The sequence below is a fragment of the Haliaeetus albicilla genome, chromosome 7, assembly GCF_947461875.1.
Source record: "Haliaeetus albicilla chromosome 7, bHalAlb1.1, whole genome shotgun sequence".
Taxonomy (NCBI): domain Eukaryota; kingdom Metazoa; phylum Chordata; class Aves; order Accipitriformes; family Accipitridae; genus Haliaeetus; species Haliaeetus albicilla.
The window spans coordinates 42,298,890-42,314,795 of NC_091489.1; the positions used below are offsets into that span (position 1 = coordinate 42,298,890).

Below are 15,906 nucleotides of genomic sequence, written 5' to 3' on the forward strand. Positions count from 1 at the left end.
ACTCACATCCTTCTCTCAAGGCTTTCTCTCACCCTCTTTCTGATACTTCTGGGCTGAGTCTCGTGCCCTGAGCAAGGACATCCGTCAGGCCGGGCCCATACTGGGTGTCGCGCTGGGTCCGTTTGCCAGGATCGTAGCCTCAGGCAGAGAGACTGCTCCACAGGGCCTGAAGGCACAGGTCCTCTCCTTCATCAGCACCGTGCATATCTGCCGGTCCCCAGCCGTGCTTGGGGATTGCTCTGAAGTCTGGTGGTTTTGCACCAAGCGAGAGTGAGCGGGGAACGAGAGGCAGAGCGGGCAGACGTATGTCTAGTGGAAGCGCAGAGAGGCGAAGCAGGCTCTGTAGCAAAGCCCCGGCGATGGTCTGTGGGATGTTTGCTGGTGTTTGCTGGGGCCAAGCTGTCCTGCAATGTCCCAAGTCCTCCTCTGAGCTGCAGAGCATATTACTGTCGCTCCTGCTGGAGGACTCCCTGTGTCGGGGCTGGGGTCCGGGTCTGATCTGACTACCAGCATGCACTCGCATTACGTTGCTTACATGTCAGAAGCACCTCTCCCGCACCAGTCTTGTTTCCAGCCTGAGAGCTTCACATGGCCCCTCTTTCGGAGCTCCGGTGTGAGGAAGGCCAGCGTAGAGCAAGGAAGCCTCAATCCGAGGCCCTGTGGGAATTGTATCTCCTAGAGGAGTGGAAAAGTGGAGTTGATAAGACTCCACAAGGCGAGAGTCTGGTACCACGCTGGTGATGGAAACCATGGCTGTCGGCGAGGGTAGGGATGATGCAGCAGTAGCACAGGGCTTTCGCAGCTCTAGGCGGTACCGGGGGTAGAGTGGAGAGGGATGTCCCCCCACGGTGTGCTGCGTAGCAAGTCCTTCTGTCTGGCAAAATCATCACGGGGTTGTTGGGTGAGGGTCACTTGGATGTCAGGCAGGCATGGGAGGGAACTGGTGGAGGAGGGGAAGAAAGGGCGGGCACTGGGAAGACTGGATTTGATGAGTGCTAAAGTCCAGTACTGTATGACCACGTTGTTCTAGGTATTCCATGTGAGACAGGTTTACTATTTCACGTGAAATGCACTTACTTGTAGCTATTGGATGTTACTCGGGAGTTTGATTCAGCAGGGTGTTGTGCTGGTGGCATTGCTCATATTATAGCAGGTTGTATTTTGTGTCAGTGAAACTGCGCTCCATAAGGTGTCTTTGCCAAGCTCTGCAGCCATAAGGAGCCAGTATCGGGGTACTGTCATATGGGGACCCTAGTGGACGGGTTGGTGGCCAGCAGGGTACAAGAAAGAGGTCAAGGAGGTATTTAGCATGCTGTCTTTTGTCTGCGTGTACGAGAGGTGAGGGAGGTTGTGGTGGCAGTGGAAACGTGCAGTTGCCTTGTGCCTATGGGTAGCAGAGATGTTGCAAGGTAGGTGTGAGCTGCCAGTGTGTTCTTTGCGCCTTTTTCTCCGTCCTCATTACCTGCTCTCACTTGCCCTGCAGCAGAGGGGTGTAAACCTTGGCCCAAGCATCCACAGAGGGTAGGGCAGGGGTCCCCAGCCCTGCCAGCCAGCCATGGGTTCCTCTTTCAGCCCAAGCAGCTCTTCTGGAACGGAGACTGCACCCGCCGGTGCCGCTGCTTCCGGCGCAACCTCATCCAGTGCGACCCACGGCACTGCAAGTCGGACGAGGAGTGCGCCCTGCGCAATGGTGTCCGTGGCTGCTTCAGCACCAGGAGCTCCTTCTGCCTGGCGGCAGGTGGCGGCGTCTTCCGTACCTTCGACGGGGCCTTCCTCCGCTTCCCCGCCAACTGTGCCTTCGTCCTCTCCACCATCTGCCAGAAGCTGCCCGACTTCTCCTTCCAGCTCATCATCAATTTTGACAAGTGGTCCTCGCCCAACCTCACCATCATCTCCCCCGTGTACTTCTACATCAACGAGGAGCAGATCCTCATCAGTGACAGGAATACTGTCAAGGTAAGGTCTCGTCAGGGACATCTGCCTCCTCCAGAGCGGGGCGGCGGGCTGGGCGTTAGGGGACCAGTCCTGAGCAGAGGAGGATGGCACGTGGGGCCGCACGACGGTCTCTGCAAGAGTCCTGGTAGGGTCCGTCGGTGGCTTTGCGTCCCGGTCGAGGTAGCTGTATGGGTGAAGGACGCAGCTGTCATCCATTGGGCTTTGCGGGGGGATGCCAGCCGGGACAAAAGGGCTGGCAGGAGACCAGGACGTCCACAGCCCGAGAGTTTGTAGTCATGTACCCATCCACCTTTGTGGTGCGAGCTAAGCCGTCCTTTTGAGCAGAGGGGTACAGAGGGTTGGCTGTCGCTGCGGTGTCGCTTGGTCTCTGAAGGGCACCATCTGTGCCCTTTCCTGCCGAGCGATGAGTCCCAAGCTAGAGCCTCTGCACGTGAGTAGGTCTCCCTTTGCGGCACAGCCTCATGCAGGCATTTAAGGGAGGTAGTGCGCTCAGAACTAGCAATCAGTCAGGCTGGAAGGAGGAGGAGGATATGCCAGCCCCTGCCAAAGACAAGGTGGTGCATTTTCATGGCCAGGACAGCGAGAGGCAGTTCCAGAGCCATCTGCGGGTGGCTCACGCTCGCATCCATAGGTGGAGGGGATGGGAGGGATGTCAGCCTCATGTCCTCTCCCGTGCCAGGTGAACGGCAGCCATGTGAGCATCCCCTTTGTCACGGGGCTTTCCACAAAGATCTTCAGCCAGGAGGGCTTCCTGGTCATCGACTCCAGCCCCGACATCCAGATCCGCTACAATGGCTTCAACGTCATCAAAATCGCCATTGGGGAGCGGCTGCAGAACAAGGTGTGCGGCCTCTGTGGCAACTTCAATGGTGACCGGACGGATGACTATGCGACGCTGCGGGGGAAGCCGGCGGTCAGCAGTGTACTGCTGGCGCAGAGCTGGAAGACCAACGGCATGCAGAAGAGGTGAGCGGTCGGATGGCCCTTCCCTGCCGGGCGGGAGCGGGAGCGGGGATGGCCACAATGGGAGCCCCCGCGACCTGTCCGGTGCCCACAGCTGCAACGAGCTGCAGTACTCGCAGTATGCCGCCTCCTGCGACAACGTCCAGATCCAGGAGCTGCAGAGCGACAGCTACTGCCTGAAGCTGACGGACATGAAAGGCTTCTTCCAGCCCTGCTACGGCCTCCTGGACCCCCTGCCCTTTTACGAGTCCTGCTTTCTGGATGGCTGCTACAACCACAAGAAGGTCCAGCTGTGCGGCTCGCTGGCTGCCTACGGCGAGGCCTGCCGTACTTTTGGCATCCTGGGCACTGAGTGGATCGAGAAGGAGAATTGCTGTAAGAGAGCCAGGGGCCATCCATGTTGAGGGGAGCCGCATCCCGCTGGGACCACAACCGGCAGGAGAGGGGGAGCGGGGCTGCTGGGGTGGGGGCGGCCCGTGGTGGTTGGAGGCACCTACCCTGCAGTCCAAGAGTGAAGAATGTGTTTGCGCTTTGTCTTGTGCTGTTTAGCAGGAGTGGTGGAAGATCCCTGCGTGGGAGCCGACTGCCCCAACCGCAGCTGTGAACTGGACAATGGCGGGGAGCTGTGCGGCTGCATTGAGCCCCCGCCCTACGGGAACAGTGAGTCCTCTGGTTCCATCCGCAGGGTTGTCACCAAGCGCACGGGCAGGCGTTAGGCTGTTGTACAGCCGGGGCTTCGGGAAGGGAGATGCCAAGGGCCGGGACATTTGCAGAGATGGGGTTTTGCCACTGTGAGTGGTTCAGGATGGGAGCAGGTTTTCTGGAGAGCCCATTACGGGCATCTCTGGCTCGGGAGCCCTTTGAGCCGCAGGGATGTCAGACGGGCAGGGCATGCTGCAGGAGACGATCCTGTCCCGTTTGTGGCGGTGGGGAGGAGGGCCAGGCGGGCTGGCAGCCTGGACCTGTGGTGCCATTTGTGGTGTTCTGCAGCTGTCTCGTCTTCTCCTCCAGCCACCCATGACATAATTGATGCAGAGGTGACCTGCAAAGCTGCCCAAATGGAGGTGTCCATTTCAAAGTGCAAGCTGTTCCAGCTGGGCTTTGAGCGTGAGGGGGTGCGGGTCAATGACCGCCACTGCCCTGGCATAGAAGGGGAGGACTTCATCTCCTTCCAGATCAACAACACCAAAGGCAACTGTGGCAATGTGGTGCAGGTGAGCTATGGTACGGGGCACAGGGGGCTGGGAGCAGAAGCCAGGCTGTTCGTCTTGGGTGTCTTCTCATTCGTGCAACTTGAGGGCGGAGGAAGGGGGAAAACATGCCTTCAGGAGGCGGCTTGATGGGGCGAAAGGGACCTGAGAGTTGACCGGTGCCTGGGATGCACATGTAGCTCTGACCACCCATCAGGGCAGCTCGTGCTCAGGCAGTAGGTCGCAGGTGTGCTTTGTAGCACGTGGGGTCACTGTTGCCTCACTGACTGGTGTCCTGGACCAGAGGATGCAGGAGAGGGCAGAGCGGTAGTTGGGAGGCTGAGAAGAGCGGTCCGTGTATTCTGAGCTGTTACATATGTGAGGAACTTGTTGGCGTGGGGGGCATCGAGGCGGTGCATCTTCACACCAGCCGGGCAGTCCTCCTCTGCAGCAGCCTGGCTTGACGCCAGGGGCGGGGTGGGAGCGTGCGTGGTGCTTTCATGGGGTGGGGGTTAAGGAAAACAGAGGCAGGTCTTGTAGACTGAGGATGCTGCCCAGCGGTTCCTAGCCCCGCTGAACCGTACCCTTTCTGGCCAAGGGTGGTGGAGAGGCTGCAGGGCCCTCATTGTCGTGCAGCTCATTTAGGGGCTGACATGTTCATTAGGAGCAGGGGAACGGAGACAGCCGGTCTCCAGTGATGCCCTGCGTTCCTTCCGCAGTCAAACAGCACACACATAGTGTACAAGAACACGGTGTGGATCGAGAGCGCGAACAACACAGGCAACATCATCACCCGGGACCGGACCATCAACGTGGAGTTTTCCTGTGCCTACGAGCTGGACATCAAGATCTCCCTGGATTCGGTCGTGCGGCCAATGCTCAGGTAGGAGCTGGGGCGAGCTGCACGGCCTCTCCCATCACATGGGCACAGGAGCGGGCAGGCAGGTGGAGGGTGAGGCGGCGAGGGTCCGAAGCAAGGTGCCGAGTTGAGGGTTCGTAGCCTTTCCCCCATCCGAGCCAGTATTTCTTTGTCATCATTAGTGTGATTAACCTGACGGTGCCGACGCAAGAAGGGAGCTTCACGACCAAGATGGCCCTGTACAAGAATTCATCCTACAAGCACCCCTACCGACAGGGTGAGGTGGTGCTCACCACCAGGGATGTGCTCTATGTGGGGGTCTTTGTCGTCGGGGCTGATTCCAACCACTTGATCCTGATGCTGAATAAGTGCTATGCTACCCCCTCGCGGGACAGCAACGACAAGCTGCGCTATTTCATCATCGAGGGAGGGTGAGCGACCATGGGCCTGGTGGCCCAGCACGCCCTATTTTTTGTCACATCTGTCAGGCTGGGCACTTGAAGGGGCGGTGGTGTCAGTTGGAGCAGGGGACCTTTTGGTCAGCGAGAGAGATGGTTGACTAAGATCTGGAAAGGGTGGGCCACAGGGCAACTTGTGCTGTTAGTGCAGGATTTAGTTTGTTTAGTGCAGAGGTAGCCAGAGGCCCCCTGTGCGACAGAGTCCCGGCTGTGGAGAGAAGTGGCCTTCCTCATGTCGCCGAGGCCACGGGAGTCGGGGCTTCTGTAGGAGATGGGGGGACGTGGATCATGGAGGAGATGTCTTGGGAAGTGTGAGTATGATGAAGTTGGAAGTGCCACAGAGAGGTCACGCTACAGAGGCAGGGCACAACGCCCTCATCCATCCCCATCAGATCTAAGCATACTGCCACAGGACCCAGGGCAAGGGGCCTTATGGGGACAGGGGCAAGCAGCGTCCCTCGAGGGAGGGTCTCGGTCATGGGAGGGCCGGGGCAAGCATCAGTGCTTTGCACAGGTGCCAAAACATGAAGGACAACACCATCGGCATAGAGGAGAATGGGGTGTCATTGACGTGTCGCTTCCACGTCACCGTCTTCAAGTTCATCGGGGATTATGATGAAGTTCACCTCCACTGCGCTGTCTCCCTCTGTGATTCGGAGAAATACTCCTGCAAAATAGTAAGTGGGACAAGTGCTGAGGGATGGGTCGCTCGCTTTGCATGGCTCCAGCGGAGCGCAGCAAGCCCAGCTGACCCGGCGTCAGAGAGGCGGCTGGAGACATAGCCCCGGGGGCGAGGCCGGGAGGGTCGCGTGTCCCTCTAGGTGCCAGGAGGAGAGACCTGCCACGGGCAGGTTGCCTTGGGGCCTGTGCTGTGTGAGACTGATCGCAGGGTCCCTTCGGGAGCTGGGCCGGCTGGAGGGGCGTGGAGGGGGCCCACGCAGGGGCCGAGAGTAATGGAGGCAGCATTTATCCCTGCGTAGAACTGCCCTCAGCACACGAGGAAGGCCAGCGTGTTTGCCGAGGAGCCCAAGGAGCAGATCATCTCGGTGGGCCCTATTAGAAGGAAGCGTAAGTGTGTGTGACCCCAGGGAAGGCTGGGGGGGGTTTGTCGACCATCCGGGTCGAGCCCAGTGGCGTGCTGCAGGGCAGTGCCTGGGCACGGCAGGACCCCGGGGCGAGGGAGTGTGCTTACACGTGTCCTGTGGGGAGAGGCTGTTCCTTTGAGCAGGAATCAGGACAAGTGCAAGAGAGCCCTCGGGGTTTCTGCTGCTGGGAGATGAGGGTGGAGGGCATGCGTGTGCCGGTCGGGTGGGTGCAGGTGTGGGCGACGTTGAGGGTCCGCCTTGCTTGGGGATATGTGTTCCTAGGGGTCCATGGGTGGTTGCACAGGAGCTGGCATGATGGCAGGGTGGGCAGCGGAAGCCCAGGGTGTTGTGGGGCACTCTGTTTCTGGCCCTGTGCTGTGGCTGCTCCTCTTTGTCTTCCCCAAAGGCTCTCGGAGGGTTGTGAGCATCAGACTAGGTGCTGCTTTGGGATCACGGGGAACGATGGGAGCCTAGCTGGGTCCTAGCGTCATCCCAACGACACGTGTGACATGAGGGTGTGCCTGGCAGGTGACGGGCGTGCTCTTGTGGGCCCCCTTGTTGTAGCAGGGAGTGTGGGTCTTAGGCAGCCAAGGACTGGGGGCTTGGGGTCTGGGCGCATCGCTCAGGTGTCCTTTGTTCTTTATGCCCAGGATCAGACTGGTGCGAGGACAACGGAGGCTGCGAGCAGATCTGCACGAGCCGGGCGGACGGACCCCTGTGCAGCTGTGTGACGGGGACGCTGCAAGGGGATGGCAAGAGCTGCAGGGGCAAGTACCGGGGGTGACACAGGAGGAGTCAGGGCAAGCATAGTGGGGTGCTTCTGTGCCTGAGCTGAGGGCCACAGGGGCAAGTGGTGTGGGGAGGGTGGCTGGATCATGTGGCATGTCGCAGCTGGGAGGGAGGTGGAAGGCAGGGAGCTGGATGCGCGCCATTCCCAAGGGACAGAGGTGCTTGGCAGCGCGGCGCCTGAGGGCTGTGAGGCCAACGATGGTAGACTTTGAAGACCTGGCAGGCAGTCAGTTGCAAGAGCGGTGATGGTGTATAGCATGGTGCAGGGCAGTGGCAGGGTAGAGTAGAAACCACGGGTAGAGTCCGGAGGCCAACAAGGGGCTTGTGGGAGGGGGGGGCCCAGTCATGAGATGGGGCACCCAGGAGGGTGCGGGGCCAGTGTGGTTTGTGAGGCACCTGGGGTGTTGGGGGAAAGGAGGTGCCTGTTGTGAGTGTGCCGGGGCCCCAGCTCACATTGGTCTTGTTGTTGTGTTGGCAGCCTCCAGCTCTTCAGGGGAGCACCGTGCCCGAGTGACCCTTCTGGTGGCAGCCCGGCTGTGGCTGTGGCTGTGCGCAGCTCTGCGGGACCTCACCTCGTAGGTGCGGCTCCATCGCCCAGCCAAGTACTGTTCTCACGTCAGCCTGAGTCTTTGTAGGGTAGGAGACAGCACCCCCACAGCGGCCAAGCTGCCTCCGACCCATCCTGCTGCACGGAGGCAAGAGAGGTACTTGATCTGGAGAGAGATCGGATGTGGACCGTGAAGGTGTTGTGTGGCAGGCGCGGCTGGATGTTTGCCGGCATCGATGTGGGACTTGGGGTTTTTTTTCAGGTTTCTGGCATTGATGTGGGACTTGGGGGTTTTTTTGCAGCTTTCCATCATCGATGTGGGACTTGAGGGGGTTTTTTTACAGCTTTTTCCCAGGCTTTCCCTCATAGAACACACTGTAGGCGGCCCGCACCCCTGTTGGTAGCGCGGGATGGGACGGAGCACACGCCGTCCCCTCGCATGGACAGCTGTGAGTCTCCACAGTCCTCAGGAGCTGCCATCAGTGTCTTGCGAGCACACGGACTCGGCCAGAGGTAGGTGTTGCAGCACAGGTCACGGGCCAGAGCAGCGCGACATCATCGTTGGATGTTGTGACACCTTGGGAGTGTGTCGCCCTCTGGCTCTCCAGAGCAGAGGTCTCGTTGAGGTGTGCAGTGGAGGGCTGAGCTCATGCCCGGGGGTCTGGGAAGCCTCTTAGTGCGCTGTGGTGGTGACAAGCCAGTCCCAATGTCTGGAAAGGGGTGCTTTGTGATGGACAGGAGTGAGAGCCAGAGAAATGAGGGACGGAACTCCCTCCCTTGTTTGCATGGTGTGCCATGGCAGAGTTCTTTGAGGGCGAGAGCAGGGTCAGGGTCCGTGGGCACGGGGTGGCGTCGGGACACCCGGCGGGAGAGTTGAGAGTGGCCTGGGGGTGCCGTGCCGGTGGGTGTGGGGGAGACTGTCTGTGTTGGTGTCTTGTCTTGTGTTTGTACTCTGTGAAATGGCTGTGTGGGAATAAAAAGCGTCGTAATCCTTCGTAAGTGGTGTTGTCCTGCGTGATGGCAGCAAGGATGGGGAAAGGCAGCCGGGGCCGGAGGGGGGGTCCCTGGGAGGGGTGAGGATCGTGGGTTTCAGGGTGCCGGGCAGGGGCCACATACGGGGCATGCCAGAGCCAAGGGCCCAGGTCGGGGCTGGAGGAAGGAGGTGGTGCACCTGTACTTTATTAGGTGGGTTGGATGAGCTGGAATTGAGGCAGGGGGATGGAGGGAGTAGTAAGCTGTTGTGGGGAGGGAAGGGGGCACCTGAGTTCTCTGCCAGGGTCCCAGGGAGAGCTGAGGAGCCCAGTGGCTGGAGGTGGGCAGTGGTCGAGCAAGTTACCTGTGAGCCTGGTGGGTGATGGTCTGTGTGCCCATCCTCCTGGCTGGTGGCCATTGTGGAGTATGGGAGGAGGTTGCCATAGCAGGGGAGAGGAGCAGAAGCAGGGGCGGTTGGTGTGAGGAGCCAAAGTCTTTGGTGTCTGGGCGTGGGTGAGTGGTGCCGGTGTGGGTCTGGCAGGTTTGTGGCAGTCTTGTCACGGTGCTGTTTGGGGAAGGATGTAGTTGTCTTGGTATTCCTGGCGCTGGTGCGCTCTTTGGAGCGAGGGGCCGTTTGCAGCTGGGGGGAAGCCTGGCAGGGAGGGGCCTCTTGGGGGGAGCGGGAGCAGTCACGAGGGGCAGCTTGATACAGAGGAGGGGGTCCGGCATGGGAGCCTGTCTGGCGAGGGCCCTTTCTGCTGGGGCGGGCAGGGGGATGGAGGGTGAGGCTCACGAGGAGCATCGGATGAACCAGGAGCATTGGTCAGCTCCCAGAGCTATGATATCATTGCTATTAGTGAGACTTGGTGGCAGGAGTCCCACAACTGGAGCTCTGGGATGGAGGGCTACAGGCTGTTCAGGAGGGATAGGCAGGCGAGGCAGAGCGGTCGCACTCTATGTAAGGGAGAGATTTGATTGTACAGCCCTTATGGGTAGTGACAGTGTGGTCAAGAGCTTCTGGGTGAGGATTAGAGGGATGGAAAACAAAGGAGATGTTGTTGTGGGTGTCTATGACCGAATGCCCAGCTGGGATGTAAGCACTGATGAGTTCTTCTATAGGCAATTAGGAGAAACATCTGGATCGGCAGCCCTTGTCCTTATGGGAGATTTCAACTTCCCGGACATCAACTGGGAATATCATACTGCTGTCGTGAGCAGGTCTTGGAAATTCTTGAAGTTTGTAGGAGACAGCTTGTTGTCACAGGTACTCAGCAAGCCAACTAGGCAAGATGTCCTCACAGACTTGCTATTTGTGAACAGAGAAGGACTCGTGGGGGATGTGATGGTAGGTGGCTGTCTTGGCCACAGCTATCACAAAATGGTTGAGTTTAAAATTTTCAGTGTAATGAGAAAAAAGGACAGCAGAGTTGCTCCTCTGGACTTCAGGAGAGCAAACTTTAAGGTCTTTGGGGAGTCAGGTAGCAGAGTCCCCTGGGAATCTGCTTTTGCGGGCTTAGCAGTCCACAAGTGCTGGTCAGTCTTTAAAAGCCACCTTTGAGAAGCACAGGAGCAGGCAATTCCCCTGTGTCACAAGTCAAGCAAGTGGGGCAGAACCCCCGCTGGGCTGAATGGGGAACTCTTCACGGAGCTTCAGAGGAAAAAGAAATCGTATGATCTCTGGAAGCGAGGTCAGGCCTCGTGGGGAGATGACAGAGCTATGGTTCATATAGACAGGGAGCAGACCTGAAAGGCCAAAGCTCAGTTAGATTTGAAACTGGCCAGTGTTGTTTCAGATAACAAGAAGGGCTTTGTTAAGTATGTTAATAGCAAGAGGAGGTCTCACGAAAAGGTTGGAGTGATACTTGCTCAGGATGGTCATTGGACGAACAGAGATGAAGAAAACACAGAGGTGTTCGATGCATTTTTTGCCTCGGTCTTTAACAAAGCTGACAGGCCTTGGGCCGCCCGGTCCCCCGAGTCAGAGAACTGCCAGTGCAGGAACAGTGTCTTTCCTTTTGCGGACCCCAAACTCGTAAGGGACCATCTGCACCAGCTGAACATTCATTCCACAGTACCGCAGGAGCTAGTGGACATTATAGCAGGACCCCTCTTGATCATCTCCTGAAGGTCTTGGAAGTCTGGGAAGGTCCTCGCCAACCGGAAGCTAGGCAACATTATCCCTATCTACAAAAAGGGCTTGAGGGAAGACCCAGGAAACTAGAGACCTGTTAGTCTAACCTCAGTTCCTGGAAAAATAACGGCGATGATTATACTGCGTACTGTTGAAAGGCATTTAAAGAGTAATGCAATCATCAGGTTCTGTCAGTGTGGGTTCACAAAGAGAAAGTCCTGTTTAACTAATTGGATCTCCTTCTACAATAAGGACGCCCACCTAGAGTAGGAAGGGAAGGCAGCTGACGTAGTTTTTCTGGATTTTGGTAAGGTTTTGATGCTGTCCCTCACAGCATCCTTCTGGATAAGTTGTCAAACTGTGGGATGAGCAGGGTCACGGCATGCCGGCTGAAGAACCGGCTGAAGGGCAGAGCTCGAAGGGTTGTAGCGAAGGGGGCTACATCTGGCTGGCAACCGGTCACCAGTGGTGTTCCTCAGGTTTCTATTCTAGGGTCGGTTCTGTTCAATATATTTATCAACGATCTTGACATAGGAGTTGAGTGCATCATTAGCGAGTTTGCTGAGGATACCAAACTGGGAGGTACTGTTGACTCTCTTGAGGGATAAGAGGCCTTGCAGAGGGATCTAGATAGATTGGAGCATAGGGCAGCGATTCATGTGATGAAACTGAATGAGTCCTGATGCTGGATTCTGCACCTGGGATGGAGTAATGCTGGGCACAAGTCCAAATAGGGAGAGGAGTGGTCCGAGAGCGGCCCTCCAGAGAGGGATCCAGGGGGTGCCACTCGACAGCAGGCTCAGAAGGAGTTAGCAGCATGCCCCAGAAGCTGAGAGGGTGAACCACATCCCGGGGTGCATTGAACGCAGCATCACCAGCCGGTCAAAAGAGGTGATCATCCTGCCGTACTCAGCATCGGTGCAGCCTTGCCTTGAGTACCATGTGCGATTCTGGGTGCTACAAATTGAAAAGGATGTGAAGGTGCTGGAATGAGTCCAGAGGAGGGCCAAGGAGCTGGTGAAAGGGCCAGAAGGCATGTCCTGCGAGGAGCTGCTAAGGACTTTGGGCTTGTCTAGTTTGGAGAAAAGAAAGCTGAGGGGTAACCTCATTGTTCTCTGCAGTTTCCTGAGGAGGGGACATGGAGAAGGAGGTGCTGATCTCTTCCACTCGGTATCTCGTGATAGGACCTGTGGGAATGGTTCAAAGCTGTGCCAGGGGAGGTTCAGGCTGGACATGAGGAAGCATTTCTTTACTGAGAGGGTGGTCAAACACTGGAACAGGGTTCCTCGATGCCGTACCTGTCAGTGTTTAAGAGGCATTTGGACAATGCCATTAAGAACATTCTTTAACCTTTCGTCAGCTCTGATTTGGTCAGACAGTTGGACTAGATGACTGTCGTAGGTCCTTTCCAAGTGAAATTGTCTAGTTCTATTCTACTCTGCTCTAGACTACTTTCTGAGAGAGGGTGTGGGAGCTTGCACAGTGTCTTCCCCTGTCTGTCCCTCTCTCCCTTTACGTGCTTCCCCCCACCCCTGTCTATTGCTCTTTCATCTCTCTCTTGAGGTCTATCCTTGTTTTGCCATTCTTTGCTTTTGGCGACTCTCTCTCCCTTAATCTGTCTCCCTCCCCTGTTCTCTGTGTCTCTCTGGTATTCTCTGTCTCTTAATCTGTGTGTCTCTGTTTCTCTTTCTGTCCTGGTTTGTCTGCCTGCCTTTCTGCCTGCCTTCTCCTCTTTGTTCATGCTCTTTCACTGTTTGTAAGGTGCTCTCCCTCCCCCCCGTCATATTTGGTGTTTTTACTTCTGTCCCTGTACCTGTTGCTGTCTGTCTGACTACCTGTCTTTCTCTTATCCCATGCTCTCTGGCTTCCTTTCTCTCTTGTCTCTGTCTCTCTGTATGTGTCTGTAGTGCTCTCCCTCTTGCCCTTGGTCTCTCCCTGGCTTTATGTTATGTATCTCTAGTTTTGTCTCTGTCTGTCTCTCAGCTGTGTTGTATTTCTCTTAATGTCTTTCTCCCATTTTCTTTTGAACTTTTAACTCTTGCTTGATCTACTATGTGCTCTATTGCTCTCTGTAGGTGCTTTGCTTTCTCGGTGTCTCTGTGTCCCTGTCTCCCACTGCTGTCTCTCTCTATTGGCTTTTTTCTGTTTCTTCCCATTGCCTCTTCCCTGCCCCAGCTTTTTAGCCTTTGCCCTTGGTCTGTTATTTGGGGGCTTTGGGTTTTTTTGTTTGGATGCTCTTTTTCTTGGTCTCTTGTTCTCTCACTGTCTCTGTCCTGGTGCTAACTAATGGAGCCAGTTGCTGATGCTGGTGAGGAGCATCTGTCTGTCTTCACTGGAGGTAGCTTACTCTACTGGTGGTGGTGAGGGCTCCCTTGCTCTCTGGCTAGCTCCCTCTTCTTGTCCTCTGCCTGCCTCTGTCTTTGTCCATTGCTATCTCTTCCATGTTGCTTGTTATGTCCTCCTCTTTTGGTGTTGTGTGTGTTCTCTTGCCCTGCCCTGGCCCCTCTCCTGTACTCTGCCTTACACCCATCTCCCTCTCTCTCCTGTATCTCTCTTCTCCCTCCCTGTCTCTCCCTGTCACTATGTCTGTGTTGTCTCTCTCCTCTCCCCTGTCTGTCCATCCTGTGCTCTCTCCCATCTCCTGGTCTTCCCCCCCTCTTTCCTTCCACGCCTCTCTGTGTCTCTTTCCCGTCTCTCTGTGCCTTCCTCCTCATATCTACCCATTTCCCCTCTCTCTCCCTCTGCCTTCCCTCTGCATGTTTCCCCCTCCCTGTCTCCGTGTGTCCATGTCTCTCTGCCCTATGCCTCTCTCCCTTTCTATCTCTTTCTGCCTTGCTCTCCCCGTCGGTCTCCCTGTCTCTCTTTGTCTGGCTCCCGCCGTCTCTGTGTTTCTCCCTCTCCCTGCTCTCTTTGTGTGTGTCCGTCTCTCTCCCTGCAATGGCTCTTGGTCTCGGTCTCTTGCCCCAGCTGCTAATATGCCTCTGTGTCTCTGGGCCTGTCTGTTTCTGCCTTGTCCCCTGCTCTCTCTCCCTGTCTCCCTCCTTTCCCACTGTCTCTCTGAGTGTCTCTGCCCTGTGTAGCTCTTTTCGCTTGGCCCTCTCTGTCAGGCCTGTCCCCCTCTGCACTCTCTGTGTTGTCTCTCCTCTGTAGGGTTTCTTCTCTGTCATCTCCCCTGTTTTCTTTTCTGTCTCTTTTTATCTGTATCTTCCCTCTGTTGTCTGCTCTCAACCCACGCCACCTCCCGTGTCTTTCTTCTGTATCTATTCTCTGTCTCGGCCCTTGCTCCCTTCCTTCATGTAGTGTGTGTCTCCCTTTTGGTCTTGTGTCTCTCTCTGTCTACTTCTGCTACCCCTGGTCTCTCCCTCTGTGTCTTTTATTGTTCTTTTATCTGTTCTTGTTCTTTCTTGCTCTCAGTTCTTGCCATGCTGCTGCCTCCTTTCCCCCCCACCCCCCCGACTTGCTTCTATTTGGCTTCCTGTGTGTGTCTCCACTGGTTGAATCACTGGGGTTTTTTTTTCTGGGTGCTGCATTTCTATGTGTCTCTTTGCTGCTGTTACATCTCCCTGCCTTCTCTATAGGCCTGTCTTTGTCCTCTGTTGGTGTGCCGCTATCCCTCCCTTCCTGCCCGTCTTGTCTCTCTCTCTGCCTGTGGTCTGTTTGTTCTCGGCCTCTCTGCTCCATCTCTCTGTGCCTTTTGTCTTGCTTGCTCCCAGCCTGTCTCCCTTCTCTCTCTCTATTACCTCTTGACTGTTGCTCTTTGTTCTGCTGCTCTGTCCTTCTTTGCTGTCCATTTGCTCTCTGCTCTGCCCTCGTGGCTCTACTTTCTCTTTGTGCCTCTGCCCCCTCCCAGTAGCATCTCTCTTTGTTTGTGTCTCCTGGCTCTCTCTTCAGTCAGTGTTAGTCTCTGTCTCCCTGCTGTCCCCAGCTGTGTCTGTCTGTCTTGGTGCTAATGCAGGAGCACTGTGGCCAAAGGATGGAGAGGGGTGTGTGCCTTTAAGGGAGGTAGCTGAATGTGCTGCCGGTGAGGAGGGCCTGTCTGGTGGTGAAGATGACTATGCGTGTCTCTGGTCTTCAGAGGGTTTTACTGACTGTCCCAACAGTGACGGTGAAGCCTGCCTGTCTGCAGTGGAGGCAACAAGTCATTCTGGTGGAGATAATGATGGAGGAGAGCGTTCATCTGTCACTGATGAAGGGACCCAAGTGGCCCAAGGGTGCAGCTTGGAGGTGGGGAACTAACTTTGTTGGCCATGCTCACCAGGACTATCTGAGTGGCTCACTTGGTATGTAGGTGGTGATGACTGCCTGGCTCTTGTTGTAGGTTGGAGGGAGCTAGCTCACTCACTCACTAACAGAATGTGTTGATGATGCTCTTGGTGACTGGGTGCCTTGGGAGGGGGGAAAGCTCGTTGAGCAGGGCCCAGTGGTGCTGAGTGCCTGTCTGTTGGTCTTTGTCAGTGAGTGCTCAGTGTGAAAATGGTAATGAGGAGGAGTGCGTGGCTCGACTGGTGCTGCCAGCGGGACAGGAGGACGCCTGCAAAGACTTCATGGATTGCTGGGAGGGGAGCGGGGCAGGCAGTCCTGATGGCGGTGGGAGCTGTACCGGGTGCTGGAGCCAGCCCGCTGCTCTTAACCGCGGTGCAGCAGGTCAAGGCTAAGTCCGTCCTTCCTCGGGGACGAGGAGGCCCGGCCTCTGCCCACCTGGCCCGGGGAAGGAGGAGGGAGGCCTCCCCATCTGCCCATGGCCTGGCCAGCAGCACTGCTCTGACCTTTGGGCAGCTGCTGCTGGAGCCGGCCAGTGTGGCGGGGCCCCCACTTGGTGTCCTGTGAACCTCATCGGCCCCAGCCTAAGGCCTGCAAGGAAATCTCCCCCCCCCCTCCAAGAGCAAAGGTCCTGGGGACCATCCACGGCACAGAAGTCTCCACGTGGCCAGACACAGCATGCCTATAACCTCAAGC

The 15,906-nt window shown here is 56.7% G+C and overlaps 1 protein-coding gene across 3 annotated transcripts in view; it reads left to right on the top strand.

The window, feature by feature from the left end:
* Nucleotides 1-9,028, top strand: part of TECTA (tectorin alpha) — a 31,054-nt gene extending 22,026 nt beyond the window's left edge. The window contains exons 14-25 of one of the 3 annotated variants that reach the window (XR_011325546.1): nucleotides 1,573-1,956; nucleotides 2,636-2,922; nucleotides 3,014-3,294; nucleotides 3,469-3,579; nucleotides 3,931-4,133; nucleotides 4,829-4,992; nucleotides 5,151-5,399; nucleotides 5,941-6,103; nucleotides 6,407-6,494; nucleotides 7,162-7,278; nucleotides 7,779-8,109; nucleotides 8,150-9,028. Coding sequence is in view for 2 of the 3 variants with exons in the window: in XM_069788073.1 (XP_069644174.1) it covers nucleotides 1,573-1,956; nucleotides 2,636-2,922; nucleotides 3,014-3,294; nucleotides 3,469-3,579; nucleotides 3,931-4,133; nucleotides 4,829-4,992; nucleotides 5,151-5,399; nucleotides 5,941-6,103; nucleotides 6,407-6,494; nucleotides 7,162-7,278; nucleotides 7,779-7,879 (2,148 nt within the window). In the remaining variant the exon portion in view is untranslated. Of the gene's footprint in view, nucleotides 1-1,572; nucleotides 1,957-2,635; nucleotides 2,923-3,013; nucleotides 3,295-3,468; nucleotides 3,580-3,930; nucleotides 4,134-4,828; nucleotides 4,993-5,150; nucleotides 5,400-5,940; nucleotides 6,104-6,406; nucleotides 6,495-7,161; nucleotides 7,279-7,778 lie in introns of all 3 variants that reach the window. The other 2 variants (XM_069788073.1, XM_069788074.1) reach the window with 2 other exon arrangements.
* The last annotated feature ends 6,878 nt before the right edge of the window (nucleotides 9,029-15,906 follow it).